The sequence below is a fragment of the Poecilia formosa genome, unplaced genomic scaffold, assembly GCF_000485575.1.
Source record: "Poecilia formosa unplaced genomic scaffold, Poecilia_formosa-5.1.2 Scaffold56, whole genome shotgun sequence".
NCBI lineage: Eukaryota > Metazoa > Chordata > Actinopteri > Cyprinodontiformes > Poeciliidae > Poecilia > Poecilia formosa.
In genome coordinates this window covers 2,196,496-2,214,116 of record NW_006799995.1, presented here as the reverse complement: position 1 = coordinate 2,214,116, position 17,621 = coordinate 2,196,496, and the positions used below count along the sequence as shown (strand labels likewise).

General features: G+C 37.1%; 2 protein-coding genes across 2 annotated transcripts; both read right to left on the bottom strand.

The window, feature by feature from the left end:
* Positions 1-1,532: 1,532 nt before the first annotated feature.
* On the bottom strand, positions 1,533-6,252 carry LOC103139027 (taste receptor type 1 member 2-like). The gene is made up of 4 exons (XM_016672091.1): positions 6,074-6,252; positions 4,210-4,507; positions 3,361-4,086; positions 1,533-1,588 (listed from the first exon to the last, which is right to left on the bottom strand). The coding sequence occupies exons 1-4, from the start codon at positions 6,250-6,252 to the stop codon at positions 1,562-1,564; spliced, it is 1,230 nt and encodes a 409-aa protein (XP_016527577.1). The 3' UTR covers positions 1,533-1,561.
* Positions 6,253-8,771: 2,519 nt separating this feature from the next.
* LOC103138980 (taste receptor type 1 member 1-like) lies at positions 8,772-14,429 on the bottom strand. The gene is made up of 6 exons (XM_007553405.2): positions 13,606-14,429; positions 12,445-12,742; positions 11,593-12,318; positions 11,074-11,280; positions 10,636-10,756; positions 8,772-10,186 (listed from the first exon to the last, which is right to left on the bottom strand). Exons 1-6 carry the CDS (start codon positions 13,782-13,784, stop codon positions 9,258-9,260), a joined length of 2,460 nt encoding a protein of 819 aa, XP_007553467.1. The 5' UTR covers positions 13,785-14,429; the 3' UTR covers positions 8,772-9,257.
* Between the last annotated feature and the right edge of the window lie 3,192 nt (positions 14,430-17,621).

The window sequence follows — 17,621 nt, the reverse complement described above, 5'->3', positions numbered from 1 at the left end:
TGGGTGTCCCACCCTGCTTCCCCCTGTGAATTAGTCAGACTGAGGAGCCTTGTAGCCATCTAGGTTTCATAGAGCACACCCCTTAAAAGCTGCTCTCCCTCTATGATGCAACATACACTTGTTTCTGAACCAGCTTAGTTCAGTAAGACAGATGACTTTTATGAGATTGGAAATTAAAACAAAAGAAGATATTTTAGTTACCCATATCTGCCAGAAAGTGCAATCCTTAAAAAGTTTTAAAAAATTGCATCTGTTACACTAAAACATTCTCATGGTAAAGGTGTGCTTTCTGTCTAATTTTCAACAAAAGATTATTTCGCTGCAAGAAAATTTATGTTGACGCTTTTAACGCTTCCTTCTGAAACACACAGGATTTAATTTTACTCCCATAATGAACTGATATTTGGTGGTTTGCCATTTCCTGTGCATGTGTTCCTCACATTGCATTTTATATCATGATTTCAGATCATGCTTCCATGCAGTAACAAGAAAATCAAATGCATAACATTTACCTCCCCATTTCCATGCCACTTGATTTTGCTCTTGTTGATGAAGAACTGGAGAGAAGGGGGGAACTTGTAAAAGCCGACCTCCTCTGCATCGCCGCTCTGGTTCCAGAAAACTATTGAATACGATCCGTACTTGGGGTCACCGTTCTCGTCAAACTGAATCCTCTGGTTCAGGAGTGTAAAATTTGATCTCCGTAGCTCTGTTAACATCTGCAGTTGGAAAAACAAAATCAGGTTACTTTTAAATGCAGAAGTATATTATTTCCAAATACCTTTACTTTAAATTAAGTGATATTAATTATGACTTAATTCAAAGTGGGTGTTAGATCTGCACTTTTCTTATTTGCTTCATATATCTTTTCTAAGATATTTAAATTTCAACTTAAAATTCAATTAATCATCCATTGTCTTCACCTGAAGTTTTTGTATATTTTCTATTATTCTTATGCCAGGGTGAGACTGCAAGATGATTAGTTGAATATTCAGAGATGACAACTAGATTGTCAGTGAAACGTTGACCAGGAGCCAACCAATGAGAATGGGAGAATATGGGGCAAGGAAATACACATTTAAGATTTTCTATATTTTTTTAAAATTTTAATTAAATTAGTCATTTAATGGAGTATAAACTCACCATGTGTGGTTGTACCTTTGTGTTTCTGTTACACTTGCCAGCTCCACATTGCAGGACAGTATGCAAAGCATGGGCGATGGCATACACAGCAGTGTGAACAGAAAAAGAGAACGATGGGTCTGCATTGATGATATCTTCAGCTGTCACACTGGTGCAGTTGCAGACCTGATTGCAGAACTTTCCTTTATTTGCATCTTCCTGTTGAGACTGGGCTTTAAAAGAACGTATAAAATCACTGAAGCCTGGTATTGTTATTAATGGCTCAGCAATCCCAACTACAGTCCCAATTTTTCTGATTCCATCTTCTTTGGGAAGCTTCTTGTGTAAGGACCAGGCATCCACAGCTATCCACACTTTGTTGGTGACGTTGTGCTCTATGGCGGCCTTGNAACTGATGTAATCAGTAGCTTGTCCTTACTTAAACACACATGGGGAAAGACACATTCTGTAAAAGAAAGGTCAAATCATTGGGATCAAGCAGAGAAAACATCTAAGGAGATTACAGAAACTGTCAAAATTGAGAACTGTCAAAGACAATAATAACCCTTGTGTTTACAAATGGGGTCCAACCGATCCCACACACCTAAAACTTGTATCATTTGCCACAGTCCTCGCACGCACAAGGGTTAACAGCTGGAAGGATAGTGGTTTTGCTGTGTGTTACGCAGTGTAAAGGCAGTGTATGAAGGCAGTGTCAACAACTCACATGATGACATGCAATATTTGCATATCAAATAAGCATCACACACATACCCTGATGAAACCCATTCCTGTTGTCTGTCTCTGCTCTGTGTCTCACTTAATGGAGTAAGAGAGAAGGAACTTGTGCTTTAGTGCAATTATGTGAAACAGCAAAGTCAAAAGAGCAACTCATGACTGCGACTGAATTCCCTCTGCTCGCATTAAAGAGTCTTTTTTTTAATGTCCTGGTGTTGTGAGTTAGGCACTCTTTGCTCCGGTACTTAGAAATTAACCTAAGGTCAATGAGAAGAAAGACTGATAAAGACGACATGTATTTAAGAGTTTGTCTGCTCACTTTGTTGAATCCAAACTCAGACTTGTTATCATGAATTATAACTTGAATTTAATTAAATATCAGACTAAACACAGCAAGTGTGAGATCTTGGCTATCTATGATAGATGTTTTTCATAAAGGGTAATTATCTATTTGAAGCATAACCTTTATGATGTCAGAACAGTGGGTGACATTTGACTACCATTGCAGATGTTTATTTAAAATTACTTTCATTGATCTGAAAAGTTTGTTTCTGATTAGAAATGAGACAGACACATCTCAAAAACACAATAAACAATGAAAAGTCATGTCACAAGATAAATGTTGGCAAAATGTACTTTTAACTTATATATACCAGGGACAAGAATGATTTTTAGCTCAACTACATACTTGGGAAACTGGTGTCAGCCAGTGGTTTAGTTTTTAACAGACAGTTGCTTTTGTGCTCCTTTGGGAAAAAATATTTCCTGCCCCTCCCTTAACTCACTGAAGCTCTGCATGTAAACCAGAAGTGTCCAAAGTCGGTCCTCGAGGGCCGGCATCCTACGTGTTTTAGTTCTCTCCCTGATTTAACGCACCTGGATCAAATGATGGCTTGTTTGAAGCCTAAGAAGAACATTGACAAGTTAAAAAGGTTGTTACTATCACCAGGTAGAGAACTAAAACATGTAGGATGCCGGCCCTTGAGGACCGACTTTCGGCACCCCTGATGTAAACTGTAGTGTTGATAGAGGAAATGAAACTGTGCAGGAGTTATAAATTCCCAGAGAACAGTGGGAGCTCCCTGGGGTGCAACTTCATGAAGTTGGCATTGTGAGTGTGTAATCCTCCTACTCATGCGGTTACATTGTTTACTTTTTTATTTGAATGTTGATTCAACTGAAATTGTAGCGACACACATTGAACGGTTTGGTATAAAAGAACTGAGTGAACCCAAACTGTAAACATCTTCAAAAGTACGTTGTAGTACATCAGCTCCTGAGGAGATTAGCAGAATCACCGTCGTTAGCAGCTTTACTCAAACTGAACTCATAAAATTTATTGTTTACACTGAATATCCTACTCACTCCAGGTAAATCAGAATTAATCAAATTAATGTTTTCTTTTGTGTAAAACCAAATAAAAGAACATTTATAATTAGCAAAATACTTTCTATTTTAAAATTTGAATTAAATTAGTCATTTAATGGATTATAAACTCACCACGTGTGGTTGTACCTTTGTGTTGCTGTTACACTTGCCAGCTCCACATTGCAGGACAGTATGTAAAGCATGGGCGATGGCATACACAGCAGTGTGAACAGAAAAAGAGAACGATGGGTCTGCATTGATGATATCTTCAGCTGTCAGACTGGTGCAGTTGCAGACCTGATTGCAGAACTTTACTTTATTTGCATCTTCATGTTGAGACTGGGCTTTAAAAGAACGTATAAAATCACTGAAGCCTGGTATTGTTATTAATGGCTCAGCAATCCCAACTACAGTCCCAATTTTTCTGATTCCATCTTCTTTGGGAAGCTTCTTGTGTAAGGACCAGGCATCCACAGCTATCCACACTTTGTTGGGGACGTTGTGCTCTATGGCGGCCTTGATGAGGGCTTCAGCCGTCCATTCTGGTGCAAAAACAATCATGACATTAACCCTGAGTGTCTTGATAATTTGGAAAAGTTTTGTGTAATTTGTGTAAGTATCAAGGCCTTTTGTGTAGGCCAGACAGATCTCTGTTTTCTCGATGATGTTGATGAACAAATCCCGGCCGTCTCTGCCGTAATCATCATCAATGTGAAGGAATGAAACCCAGCGCCAGTTGAATTCTTTCAAAATCATCAGAACAACATCTATAACATCTTTGTTAGGATGTATTGTTCTTAAGAAAGATGGGAAATTAAGTTTCTTTGAGAAGACAGAACTAGAAGCCCCATAACTGACCTGTTAATGAGAAATGGACATACATTTTCTCAAAAATTACATTAAAAAATGATCTTAAATAAACAAAATAAATATATATATCACATAGTGTTAAGAACAATTGATGAGAGCTGAGATATTCACCAGAGGAATGAGATCCGTCATGAACAAAGGAGCAAAACTCAGCGTCGCTGTGCTGGTATACGTTCCAACCACTGCAATCATTTTTGACGAGTTCCTCAGTGATTCATTCCAAGGTTGGATGAAACCATTAACAGAGATGAGGTTAAAAATACCAGGGAAATTTTGTCTGTCTGAGCAGTGGTCAAATATTTCATAGCCAAGAGTTACACCTGGTAGTAAGTTTGTAGAGTTATTGATTTCCTCTACAGAGAATCTCATCATCTGAAATCTCCAACAACTTGATAGAATGAAAGGTTGGCTGTCAACAGAAAAAAAAGACAAAGATATAGCAGTGATTCTTGAGAATAGGGACAAAATGGGTTTAAATTTTCCCATAATTTTTTTTGCTATTTCTCAACATTATGTATGCAAATATGACAAATAATGTTTCCGAAATGTAAAGATGCTAAGGTCCAGGCTCCAAGTTGCAACATTTTTTTTTAAAATTACATTTTTAATCGACCTGACCTAGAATGTTGTCATTACCATCTGACAAAAATAAATAAAAAATCATTTTAATGACCCTAATAGTGATATCTTTACTCATTTTACATATAAATGCATCTCAAGAAACAAAAGAAATATTACTTAAAAACAAAAATAACAAAAAGTCCATCTGATGGAGGTGACAGTGCATGACAGAGTTGACAGAACTGAAGGTGGTGACAAACTAGTGAATAAAATGAAAAACTTAGTACATGTGAAGTAATGCAATTCACGTAAAATACATTAAAATGAATTAATTGCACATTTAAGTGAGATCTGACAACAATTTCACTGAAAGAGTCACACAAACTCTGACGGAGTTGACGAAATGCCAAACTACCTCAATTTATATGATGTTATTCTGAAGGAGGCCATACTGTAGCTCATCAGGTCCATGAAATCTTTACACTTTCCCAAAATTAAGCTTTTATTTCACAAAATTTTATCAAAGTTTTGTAAATTATCAGTTATGGAGTTGACACATCATGGTTGTGTCGAGCAACTTAGGAATAAAAAAGAAGAAAAAACTAAAGAATAACATAAGCTAACCAGAGCTAACTAGCCCTGTTAGCAAAGGAAGAGAAAAGAAAACATCATGGGGTCCTCAGAAGTTCTGGTGCCCCCCAATAATGCCTGATTTTTTTTTACATTCTTTTCATTTCTGACGGTGTTGACAAAAACTAGGGACAAATTTCAATGGAGTTGGAAAATATATAAAAATGATTTTTAATTCAATTTATTGATATCTCTATAATTATTTATATGACTACTTATACTTAATTGTCACAGTATATAATTTTAGTATTTCTTTAATTGTTTTAAACTATTATAATGTATTGAGTTCTGCTTCTGGACAAGGGCTTTTACAGGCATCATCCACCAACTACAATATTTAAAATAAAAAATATTCAGCAAATACCAGGAAAATATACATTGTTGTGCTCACATGACCCAGGTTAGTTGAGTCAGATATTTGAAAAAAATATATTTTGTGTATATTTTATTCAAATTTTGTGCTTTATCCATAGGACCTGTTTTGTCCCTATTCTCAAGAATCACTTTGTGTTGTGTGCATACCCTGGACATAAGGACTATGAATTTTAGAACAGCTGAAAGGATTGCTTAGTCAAACATTAAGGTTGGATATTAAATCTTGTCTGGACTTAATATCAGGATTTCCTCCTGAAGGAGGAGGAANAGGTATTATGTCATGTTTATGACGGTGTCATGACAGTCTTATTCACCCCCCTTCAAATAAAGTGTTACCGTTAAAGTTTGTAAGCTGAGCAAATTGTATATGTTCATAAGACATTCGTCAAAATAAAGTAAAATGACCCACCTTGAGCAGATGATGGTCTCTGGTCTGTCCCAAGAAATGCCATCATTGACTCGATGAATGTCAGAAAGTCCTCCAATAAAAAAATCTCCATCCAAAGCAAACTCTGAGGCTGAGACAGGCTCAATCAAAGCCTGCAGTAAACATCCCAGCAGACAAATATGAGCCCAAATCCTTTTCATTGTCGTTGATTTTGGTTACCACTCTGTTGTGAACTCCTTCCCGATTTGCAGGGGCGCAACTACATATTATTCAGGAGGATGCGAAAACATAAATCGGCGTCCACCCAAAGGAAGGTACGTAAGGGTGAAGGAGCGTAGAAAACATACAGTCGCTCTACCCCGAAGACGAAGACACATGAAAGGTAAAACTCTCTACATTTACATGTGCACAAGGTGAAGGAGCGTAAGAGCGCGGTGAAGTGTATGCGATGGCATCATTGGTGCACCGCCACCTCCAGACGGGGTTTTTGACGCCCCCTCTGGTGCAGCGCCCCTATGCGTTGCATGCGCTGCATACCCACTTTTTGCGCCACTGCCGATTTACCTCGTCTTTTACATTAAAGGTTGAACTTGGCTCATGAAGAGTTGAGCTCGGATAAGTATTTTACTAAGCTGGAGCTGAACATGTCATATAAACATGGCTGTCACATTTGATAAGTTACAAATAAGCATGCAAAATATCTACAGCTGCCAAATACTTGTTCAAAAAACAACACATTGTCTGTTTTTTCTGGTCTGATGTCACCAATATGAATCAGTCTTCTGAGCAGAGCCATTTTTAATTAAATAAATAAAGAGTTTTAAAAGAGAAAGAAATTTTGTTCTCGCGCTTTTATGTCTATTTAATNCTGAAAGGATTGCTTAGTCAAACATTAAGGTTGGATATTAAATCTTGTCTGGACTTAATATCAGGATTTCCTCCTGAAGGAGGAGGAAACCAAATCCTCCCATTTTTCATTTGTTTAATCATGTCAAGATATCTATCAAAGTAAAATGACCCACCTTGAGCAGATGATGGTCTCTGGTCTGTCCCAAGAAATGCCATCATTGACTCCATGAATGTCAAAAAGTCCTCCAATAAAAAAATCTCCATCCAAAGCAAACTCTGAGGCTGAGACAGGCTCAGTCAAAGCTTGCAGTAAACATCCCAGCAGACAAATATGAGCCCAAATCCTTTTCATTGTCGTCGATTTTGGTTACCACTCTGTTGTGAACTCCTTCCCCATTTGCCTCGTCTTTTACACTAAAGGTTGAACTTGGCTCATGAAGAGTTCTCATAAAAAAGCCCTCATAAAAATTTGAATAAACTGTAGGTGCACTAGCGACATGACTGTCACATTTGATAAGTTACAAATAAGCATGCAAAATATCTGCTGCTGCCAAATACTTGTTCAATAAACAACACATCGTCTGTTCTTTCTGGTCTGATACCACCAACATGAATCGGTCTTCTGAGCAGAGCCATTTTTATCTAAACAAATAAAGAGTTTTAAAAGAAAAAGAGATTTAGGTCTCACGCTCTTATGTCTAATGTTGGGGAAAGAAAGTCTTTTGAATAAAAAACAGCAGCCGCCGAACTAAGTCTGATTTTATAACCATACAGTACTCAACTTACAAGGTTGCTTCTAAGGGACTGGTGCTTTGTAAATTGGAGGATGGTCCAGGGTAGAGACTTCAGTCATCCAAAGTAGCTCTAAGGTTATGGAGAATCACTTCATTAGTGAGATTCTAATCTTACATTAGAGGTTATACCAGGGGTGGGCAATCCTGGTCCTCAAGGGCCAGTGTCCTGCAACTCTTAGACGTCTCCCTGGTCCAACACACCTGAACCCAACAGCTGAATCACCTCCTCAGTGCAGTCAGGTTTCTCCAGAGTCCTGCTAACGACCTCATTATTTGACTCAGGTGTGTTGAAGTTGAGACACATCTAAAAGTTGCAGGAGACCGGCCCTCGAGATCTGGAGTTGCCCACCCCTGGGTTATACTATACTTGTGACTTATTACTGGACTCTGTTTAGTTCAAACATTTCGGAAACCAATCACCTGAGGAGAAGCTGGGCAAGATGCAGATCTGTGGTCGACATGAGACGGGGCAAGAATGGGGTGGTCTAGTCACAATGTCCTGTCTGGTCACAAAAAAGGATCTTTCCCTGCAAGTACGAATTAAGATATGCAGTTTTTCTGTAATTATTATGAGTTATTTTTAGAATGCGCTTTTGTGCTTCCTTTTTTTCTTTCAATTTGTTGCTGATATATTGAAATTTTCTGTTGATTTTAGTATCAATTATAATTAAATACAAATTCTTTTGACAACTCAACCCTCCATCTACCTCTGATTGTGTCCACCATAGTTTGCTGACCCTCTTTAACTGTATTAGTATGATTACTAATCAACCAATCTCAATAAGTGACTAGTTGTAAAATAACAAAAAATCTGATTCAATTTCAGACTGACAAGAAAATGAGAATTAAAAATACACGTATAAATGTATTTAAGTATCTTTATCAATTGCTATTTTTAATGATCAATCGAATATGAAACTCATTTTCTACATTCACATGAAACCCATGAAATAACTTAATCCCTTTATTGGACAGAAGTTTATGAAGCAACCTTTTAAAACGTGACAACCAACCAAGACAAAGAAAGAGAAAAATTACAAAACATTTGGTTGTATGAAATGGATTTATTGTAATGGAAAAGTAGTACATGTACAAATCTAGAAATGTATCCAAGCTTTAAATGTAAGTGACTGAATATCATGCAGAATTAATTAATTGTTATAAACACTTATGTTTTAAAAGTTCTCTGGAAATACGAGTTTTAGATGTTTAGCATTGCTAAACATTGTATTTACATGTCTGACTATAAAAGATCTCATTGTATATTCCCAGGAAGCAATACAACATGCACCTGTCACCTCATACAGAGCTATATTTACCACTGTAAGTTAAAATACGTACAAAAGAAGAAGCATTCTTTCAACACATCTTATTTTTGCTATAACAGAAAAAAAAAAGTTTTCCATTAAGATTAATTATATATCATACACTGTCCTGTTTCCTCAGATCAGCTGCTCCTCAACGTGCAAAAGGCAAAATGTACAACACCCTGTTCCCGTGTGGTAATTAAAAAGTACAAACCAGAAAGAGAGTGTTCAGAAGTCTCGGCGATGGTCAAGGGACTATCGGTTAATGATATTTGTGTAACTCTGAATGAGACTTTGGAAGTACTGCTGGGTGTTTTTTTGAGGTTGAAAAATGATGATGAAACATTTTGGCAGGAAATACCAGGATAGAAAAGAGTAGAGACTAGAAAGGACTGCCATTCCATAAATAAAGTGGATGTACTTTTCAGCGTACAACACGTAGACAGTGGCATATATGATCCAGATGATTATCAGCAGCAGGAGGCAGAAAGTTATGGATTTAGCCTCATTGTAATTTTTTGGCAAGTCTTTTCCAATGTAGGAAAAACAAAAAGAAAGAATGATCAGTAACGCAATAAAAACCAGAGAACCAAGTACCTCGTTCAAATTGTTATAACAGTAATGGATGATTATGTCTGGATGTCTCTGTGTGTCATTTTTAGGATGTGAGGTAAAAACGGATAAACCAACGATAAGTAAGACTGCCTGAGAGATACAGGCCACGCAGATGACCAACCACTGTCCTTTGTATTTCAACCACCAACTGAGGATGTTAGGGAACCTGACAGCTATTTTGAAAATGCAAACAATCTGGAAAGCACGCACGACAAAACAAGCCAAACAAACTGTGAAGAAAAATATTATTGGTAAAACCCTCAAGACACAAAAAGCTGTTGTTGGTTTACCAAAGGCAAAGAACACACTAACACTGGACAGAGCAAGACAGCCTAAAATCAAGAAGCACATCGGTCCTCCGGCAGACTTGACAATGGGAGTCTTGTAATTAATAAAGAAAAGGACAGATACGGCTGCGGTGAGGCCCATGAAGATCAAAGCTCCAAGCATGACAACCACAGCGCCACCATGCGAGAAAGGCATGTAGCTCTCCTGCCGCCGATAGCATGAAGTACTTCCTGCTTCAGACCATTCTGTGTCACTACATTTGTGGCAGGTGTAAGGATCTACTGTTGTAACGATACAGTACATAGACAGTCAGCAAGGAAGGGTTAAATTAACTGAGATATAATAGACTTTTCATATTTGGTAAGTTATAGTAATGACTGCACAGAGGCTAAATGATTTAGAAGCTCAGTTATAATCAGTTACATTTAAAGATTTATTTAGAAGCAATTCAATGCATGAAATATGATCCTAGCACAAACATCAAAATATTTAAAAAGTATTTAACACTATATATATTTGTTAATTCTATCAAACATTTTAGTAAATCTGAGAATTAATGTAGAGTTTCCCTTTTGTCAATGTTAACATTGATGCAGAATTAGCTATTTCCTAAGTTCAAAGCTTTTTTGAGTTAATATGACGTCAGTAGCCTTCCTCTTTTTCTGCGTTGCTTTGCATTTCATTGAAGAATAAAAATGAGAAGTTGTTTTTCCATGTCAGGATTATTTACCTGTGCTGTTGATATAAGTTCCACTTTTGCATTTTGTACAGCTGAAGCAGCATTTGTGGAGTCCTTCTGGATTTTTTGCAAATCCAGCATCGCATTCTTCGGAGCAAATCGACTGCGGCACCTGTTCAAGACATACATCGGGCACGAAAGTAAATATTGTGTTCATACAATGAGGAGATGAGTCTGACAGCCATAAAGCAATTAAAGCTGTAAGAATGTAATAAAAAAACACTGTCATGCTTCAGCAGAGGTAATTTTCAGATATCCACATAAGTCCAGCTGTCACCATAATTATTATTACCAGTGTACTTCTTTCACATCTAGAAATATAGTGGGTTTTTTCCCTTCTGAACATTTGCCTGCACTAAAAATGGAAATCCAACATGCGCAAGTGATATATATATATTTTTTTCAGGAAACATTTAAAAACCTACTTACTGAACCATTTTCATGCCACTGGATTTTGGTCCTGTTGACGATGAACTGTAAAGACGAGTGATAACGGTAAAGCCCAACCTCCTCTGCTTCCCCACTTTTGTTCCAGAAAACTATTGCATACGATCCAAAGGAGGGGTCGCCATTCTCATCAAACTGAACACTCTGATTTAGAAGTGTAAAGTTGGTCTTCCACAGCTCTTGTAATATCTGTTGGTAGAAACAGAAATAGAAACATTTAAGTCTAACAAAATGCATAAACAGCAGATCTACAGTGATTTAATAAATATATTTCTGGACAGATACATTTTTAAATTAACTGCATTTATTTATAAAATATAGATTTATTATTTATTTCTTTTCATTTATTAAAATGTAAATATTTATTTATTCATATGTAACTATATTTGATTTATTTAACTATTCAGTGTAAAAAAAAACTTGACAGAAAGTGGAAAGGGAATTAAGTTTATATATATATATATAAAAAAACAGGACATGTATATACGTACATATACTTACCATATGGGGAACTCCTGTAATTCTCCTGTTGCACCTGCCAGTTTCACATTGCAGCACAGTGTGCAAGGCGTGGGCAACAGAATACACAGCAGAGTAAACAGGGAAATTGAAGGACGGATCTGCATTAATGATGTCTGCGGCAGTGTGATTACTGCAATTACAAGCCTGATTGCAAAACCTTTCTTCCGTACCATTTTCCTGTTGAGTCTGGGCTCTGAATGCATTGATGAAATCATTGAAACCTGGAATTGTCATTTTTGGCTCAGCTATCCCAACTACAGTTCCAATTTTCCTGATTCCATCTTTTTTGGGAAGCTCCTTGTGTAAGGACCAAGCATCTCCGGCTATCCACACCTTCTTGGTGACGTTGTATTTTATGGCAGCCTCAACGAGAGCTTCAGCCGTCCATTCTAGTGCAAAAACAATCAAGACGTTTACTTTCATTGACGTAATTTGTTGGAAAACCTTATAGTAGTCTGTGTCTTGATCAAGGCCTTTTGTGTAGGCCAGACAGATCTCTGTGTCCTCAATTGTCCGAATGAACAAATCCCGGCCGTCTCTGCCGTAGTCGTCATCAATGTGAAGGAATGAAACCCAGCGCCAGTTGAACTCTCGCAATATCCTTAGAACCACCTCTATCACATCTTTATTAGGATGGACCGTTCGTAGGAAAGACGGGAAATTATTTTTCCTTGAAAAGACGGAACTGGCAGCTCCATAACTGACCTGTTGAAGGAGACAGTGGTAAAAGTAACATTCTACCACTGAGCTTTTTTTTTGTCTATGCTTCTATCAATGCACAGAACATTTCTCAGGTTATTTAGAAAGTCTTGAAACAACTGGCATGCTTACCATCGGAAAGAAGTCCATCATGAAGAGCGGGGCGACGCTCAGCGTCCCTGTGCTGGTATAAGAGCCGACCACTGTGACCATTTTGGACGTGAGCCTCTGTGAGTCATTCCAAGGCTGGATGAGACTCCCATCAGAGATGAGGTTGAAAACTCCAGCGAAGTTCTGTGCGTCTGAGCAGAGGTCTAATATTTTATAGCCGAGCGTCACATTTGGCAGCAGTTTGGTAGAGTTATTAATCTCCTCTATTGCAAATCTCATCAGCTGAAACCTCCGGTAACTTGACAGGATGAAGGGTTGACTGGGAGCAGAAAAATGGGGGTAGAGCAACATTTATGATTCAGACCCATTTCTGATTGATTAGATAGATTAGACATTTTTGCTTATGGGGTTGCTGTGGAGGAAATTCTTGATCAGACTGGAAATATCAAAGGAACCAAATCTCATCAAAAAAGTCAAGCTAATCACAGCGGATGCTTTTTCCGTCAACAGTACCAGACTTTCTTTGAAAAGATGTATCTGTGTCAACTCAATAAAACTAAACTTACTTTTCTCCCATATGCTGCAAACCTCTGCTTTTATAACAGTGTTAAGAAAGGTGCATCTAACTGCTGATCTAAGAGTATGGAATAAGAAATATAGAATAAAGAAATGAGTATAAAAGTAGTATGTTTAAATTAAAGTTAACATGTTGTAATTATTCAATTCAATTCACCGTATTAGCGTGCTATTACGTTTAATATGCTCAAAACTTTGACTGTTTGGCTTTAAAGCCAGTGGACCAACAGCTTGGGAGTGTTAAGGAAGGTTTAATAAATAATGTTTTCATCAATTGCTATAAAAGTTTGGATATTGAAATGGTCCCCATCAGACTTGACCCTGCTTTCACAACCCATCTGCTCCCCTGATATGAAGTTGTTAGCTCTCTTCTGCAAGTAAACAAGTGAAAGCAGGCAACAGCTTTGCAGAACTCAACTGTAAAATATGCCCTCAAGGATTTTGTTGAACAGCAAATGATGTAACAAAATCCTGGGAAAATCTAACATTAGAACAAGAGGGGCAGTTATAGCTTAACAAAATGTTTCAAATGTGCTGAGCAAGTTAAGTAACCTTTGCTAAATTTCTTCTTGAAAATAAAAAAGACATAAAGACTAGAAGTCTCACCTTGAGCAGTTAATGGTTTCTGGTTTGTCACGGTGAAGCCTTTCCTTGACGTGATGGATGTCGAAAAGTCCACCTATTAAATAATCTCCATCCAGCTCTAATTCTGACACTGCATCAGCCTCATGCAGGGAATGCAGGATGCACCCCAGCAGATAGAGATGAGCAACAATCTGTGTCATTTCTATGTCTGTAGTTTGACACTCTGGTGGAAGCTTTTTTGTAGCTTGTCTCTTACATGTCCATGGAAGGTACTGTTCATGAGTTACCCTGCATACTTTTCATAAGTCTAGGATGAGCAACCTTTCATAAACACCTAACTGTAGGATGAGGAGGATTAACAAATCAGCATGCAAAAAAAAAATTTTCTGCTCGTTGCTACATCCTGGTTTCTGTAACGGCTTCTCCTCCGAGGGCAAGTTTGATAACGCTATCATGAAAAATAATCTACAAACTGAGCCAGTTCAGTTTTCAATATACAAATAACATGCATAAAATTAAAAAGGCCTCTCTTGAGTTTCTACACAAAGCCTCGTAACAGAACAAGGGCTTTTTCAGACAGGATGTTTACTCCCAAGGCGCTATGTCAGTAATTCAAATGAAGAAGTTAAAACCTCAGAGATCTGCCACATATGGGGTGATTACATCCAACAAAAATTCAGATTAGAAGAAAATTACAGTATTACATGAGACCAAAAAATAAGGATGATTAATTTCAGGGGTTTTTTTTGTGCCTTTTCTAGTCCTCAAGTAGCTTATAACCCATATCCTGGATACATCGATGTGTGGTAGCTTTAGAAGCACAAACTACACCTGCAATCCTCAACTTGTTTCCTCCAAACTCTTAAATTGNCATGTATATCTATATAGTTAGCATTGAAAACAATTTAATGACTTATTTTTGTCATAACTTGTTGTGTATGGTGAACTGACAACTCCTCTGACTGTCAGACTTCTTAATACGCAGGCATGGTACTCACTGCATGTATGGTATTCTGACAGCATATGGTAATCTGATAGAATGACTCTCAGTGACACTCCAGTCCTATCTAATAAGTATAGAGACGAGCAGATGAATCGTACTGTTACTGAATGTCGCATCAATATATTGCACTTTTGGACACAGCGTTGTCCCATATATGAGACAAGTTAGTCAACATCTCCGCACAATAATTCAGCGCAGTGAGTGACAACTTTTTTTAATCACAAATAATGTGTCTCTGTACAGCTAGCTTTGCTAACATCATGTCAACGGAGCTTACCTTTCTTTGAGCTACTTTTCTAAGTGACAAAAAAAGTTAGACGTTGTCCCCACCGTCTGTGAAACCGAAGCGCTGCTGAGTTAGCTGGGGACATCGGATTTCTTATGATTTATGCAGCGCTATTATATTACTGACGATTAAACAGACATTTTCTGCCGCTGAGAGGAAACCACTGCGCATGTCCTGGAGCGCCGCGTGCGAGTGAAAGGTGGGGGGAGGGGGAGAGAGCAGAAACAGAAACACGTAATTGGCAAGTCACGTTTTTGGTTGGATTTTAATAGGTGCGTTTTTATCCAGTGAAAACAAAGATGTTAACAAATAAACTGGACAGTATGCTGTACGCTTAGTGATATTTTCACAGTTGAGGTCTCGACTGGTCTTGAAATAAAATGCCGAGTCCTCAGCGCCCGAGACCGAGACCATCAATAAATGGTCTGGAGACCAAGACCGTTCTCGAGTACTACAACACTGCATTGTGGGTCTTCCAGCTGAACAGTGGAGGCAAATTTGAAAGCTGATTGGTTAAAAAACAAACAAACAAACAATAAAAAAGTTATGTTGTTTCATAGTTTAATTAATGTAGTTCAGTACTAAAGCCCTGAGCAGATTAGATTGCCCCTGGCAGCACTTAGAGAATGAAATAAAATATGGATCATCCACAGAGACATGTGCAGGAATCAGAGCAACCAAGAGAAACATGACAAAAAAAGAGAATAGAATTGTGGAAGTAAATAAATTTTTAATTGAAAAAAACTTTATAATTTAGGTTGTAAATATATGTTATGATAATGTTTAGGCCTGCAGAGGTCAGCCACTGATAAATTATGTCCTTCTACAGATAAACTGAGGAAATAAACAGCAAAAATACACAATATTAAAATCAGAAGAACTCAAAGTAATTTACAAAATTAAATATGAGAAAACTTAGCATTCACAGATGAATACTTTTAATGAATATTGCTCTAGATAATCTATTTTTTATATACATAGCCCTATTAATTCTCTTTTAAATGCCTCAATATATAACATCCACCCAATATGAATCAATATATGTGTATCTGAAAAAAAAACACCTACAATAAGCCACACATGAATAAAACTTCATACACACATGAATGTAAACAGTAGACNAAAAAAAAAACAAAACAAAAAAAAAACAGAATAGAATTGTGGAAGTAAATCAATTTTTAATTGACAAAAACTTTATAATTTAGGTTGTAAATATATGTTATGATAATGTTTAGGCCAACAGAGGTCAGCCACTGATAAGTTATGTCCTTCTACAAATAAACTGAGGAAATAAACAGCAAAAATACACAATATTAAAATAAGAACTCAAATTTACAAAATTAAGTATGAGAAAACTTAGCATTCACAGATGAATACTTTTAATCAATAGTGCTCTAGATAATCTATTTTTTATATACATAGCCCTATTAATTCTCTTTTCAATGCCTCAATACATAACATCCTCCAAATATGAATCAATATATGTGTATCTGAAAAAACACCTACAATAAGCCACACATGAATAAAACTTCATACACACATGAATGTAAACAGTAGACAGGCTTACACCTTCAAATTTGATAATGAACAGTGTAAAGTCATAATTTAGAATTAAAAAAAAAGTTAATTAACTATAATCTGCCTTTCCTAAGAGTTTAGAGATGAATGAGAGTGTAGAGATAGGTCTGCTTTATCAAAGACTGCTAGTCATGAAAGGTTGGACAACAGCAATTCCAGGTATCATACCAGAAGTATCCCATCAGAGGACAGACTAATTTTACTTTTCTCCACAGTTACTGCTAATTCGCCTGTGCTAAACCAGTTTCAATCATCATCCTCTCCATATGTTGATCTAATTTCAACCAGAGCAGAAAACATTTGTATGATCCACAAATAAAATACATCAAAGCATGTCTGGAGAACATCAGTATTCTTCGTACTTAGTGTTCATATTCAGTAAAAAAATGACTGAGGTCCCCGATCACCGCTCATGTTTGAGCTGTGAAGATAAGAGAATTTACAGTTTAGTGTTACAACTACTCAGAGCTGAACCATAGCTCCAGGGGACCCAACTCCAGCACAAGAGACTACAGTAACACTTAAACTGTAGTTTGAAAAATATTTTCCACAAGGTCAATAGTCCCAGTCAGCTATGAGGGAGCATCCAGGTTGGGTTAGACTTATCTAAGATCTTGAAGCATCTCAAACCCAGACATGTCAGCTGTCTTTTAATCTTCAGTTCTCTATTGATTTTTTAAAGATTTAGCTCAAATGCAATTTAGTGTATTCAATATGTTTTAACAGAGACAATACATGTTCATAGGCAACTTTGGAAAGCAATCTCTGTGTTTTTTGCCGAATATCAGCACTGCTTCTTCAGAAACATATTTATTATAGATGATGGAGATCTATTGAACGCATCATTGAAAACCAGTCAGAAATAAATATGTCAAAGGGGATTCAAAACATAGCTAAACTGGGAGGTTATCAGCAAGATGTCTCACTGTAACTCTGAATGAGACTTAAGAAATACGGCTGTGTGTTTTTCTGTGGTTCAAAAACAATAATGTAACACTTTGGCAAGAAATACCAGAAGATAAAGGAGTAGAGACTGCAAAGTATTGCCAGAGCATTAAGAGTTGAGGTGTACTGTGTGTGGTAAAGCAGGTGCGTTGTGGCGTATATGATCCAGATTATGATCAGCAACAGGAGGCAGAACGTTATCGATTTGGCCTCGTTGTAATTCTT

Bases quoted from the DNA above. Each gene is read 5' to 3' on its own strand.
- LOC103139027 (XM_016672091.1), bottom strand. From the start codon at position 6,252: ATGAAAAGGATTTGGGCTCATATTTGTCTGCTGGGATGTTTACTGCAG. The intron at 4,508-6,073 runs GTGGGTCATTTT...TTCTGTTGACAG, and splicing joins GAGACCATCATCTGCTCAAG to CCAACCTTTCATTCTATCAA. The intron at 4,087-4,209 runs GTGAATATCTCA...TCTCATTAACAG, and splicing joins TGACGGATCTCATTCCTCTG to GTCAGTTATGGGGCTTCTAG.
- LOC103138980 (XM_007553405.2), bottom strand. From the start codon at position 13,784: ATGACACAGATTGTTGCTCATCTCTATCTGCTGGGGTGCATCCTGCAT. The intron at 12,743-13,605 runs GTGAGACTTCTA...TTCTGCTCCCAG, and splicing joins GAAACCATTAACTGCTCAAG to TCAACCCTTCATCCTGTCAA. The intron at 10,187-10,635 runs GTAAATAATCCT...TCGTTACAACAG, and splicing joins AACTTATATCAACAGCACAG to TAGATCCTTACACCTGCCAC.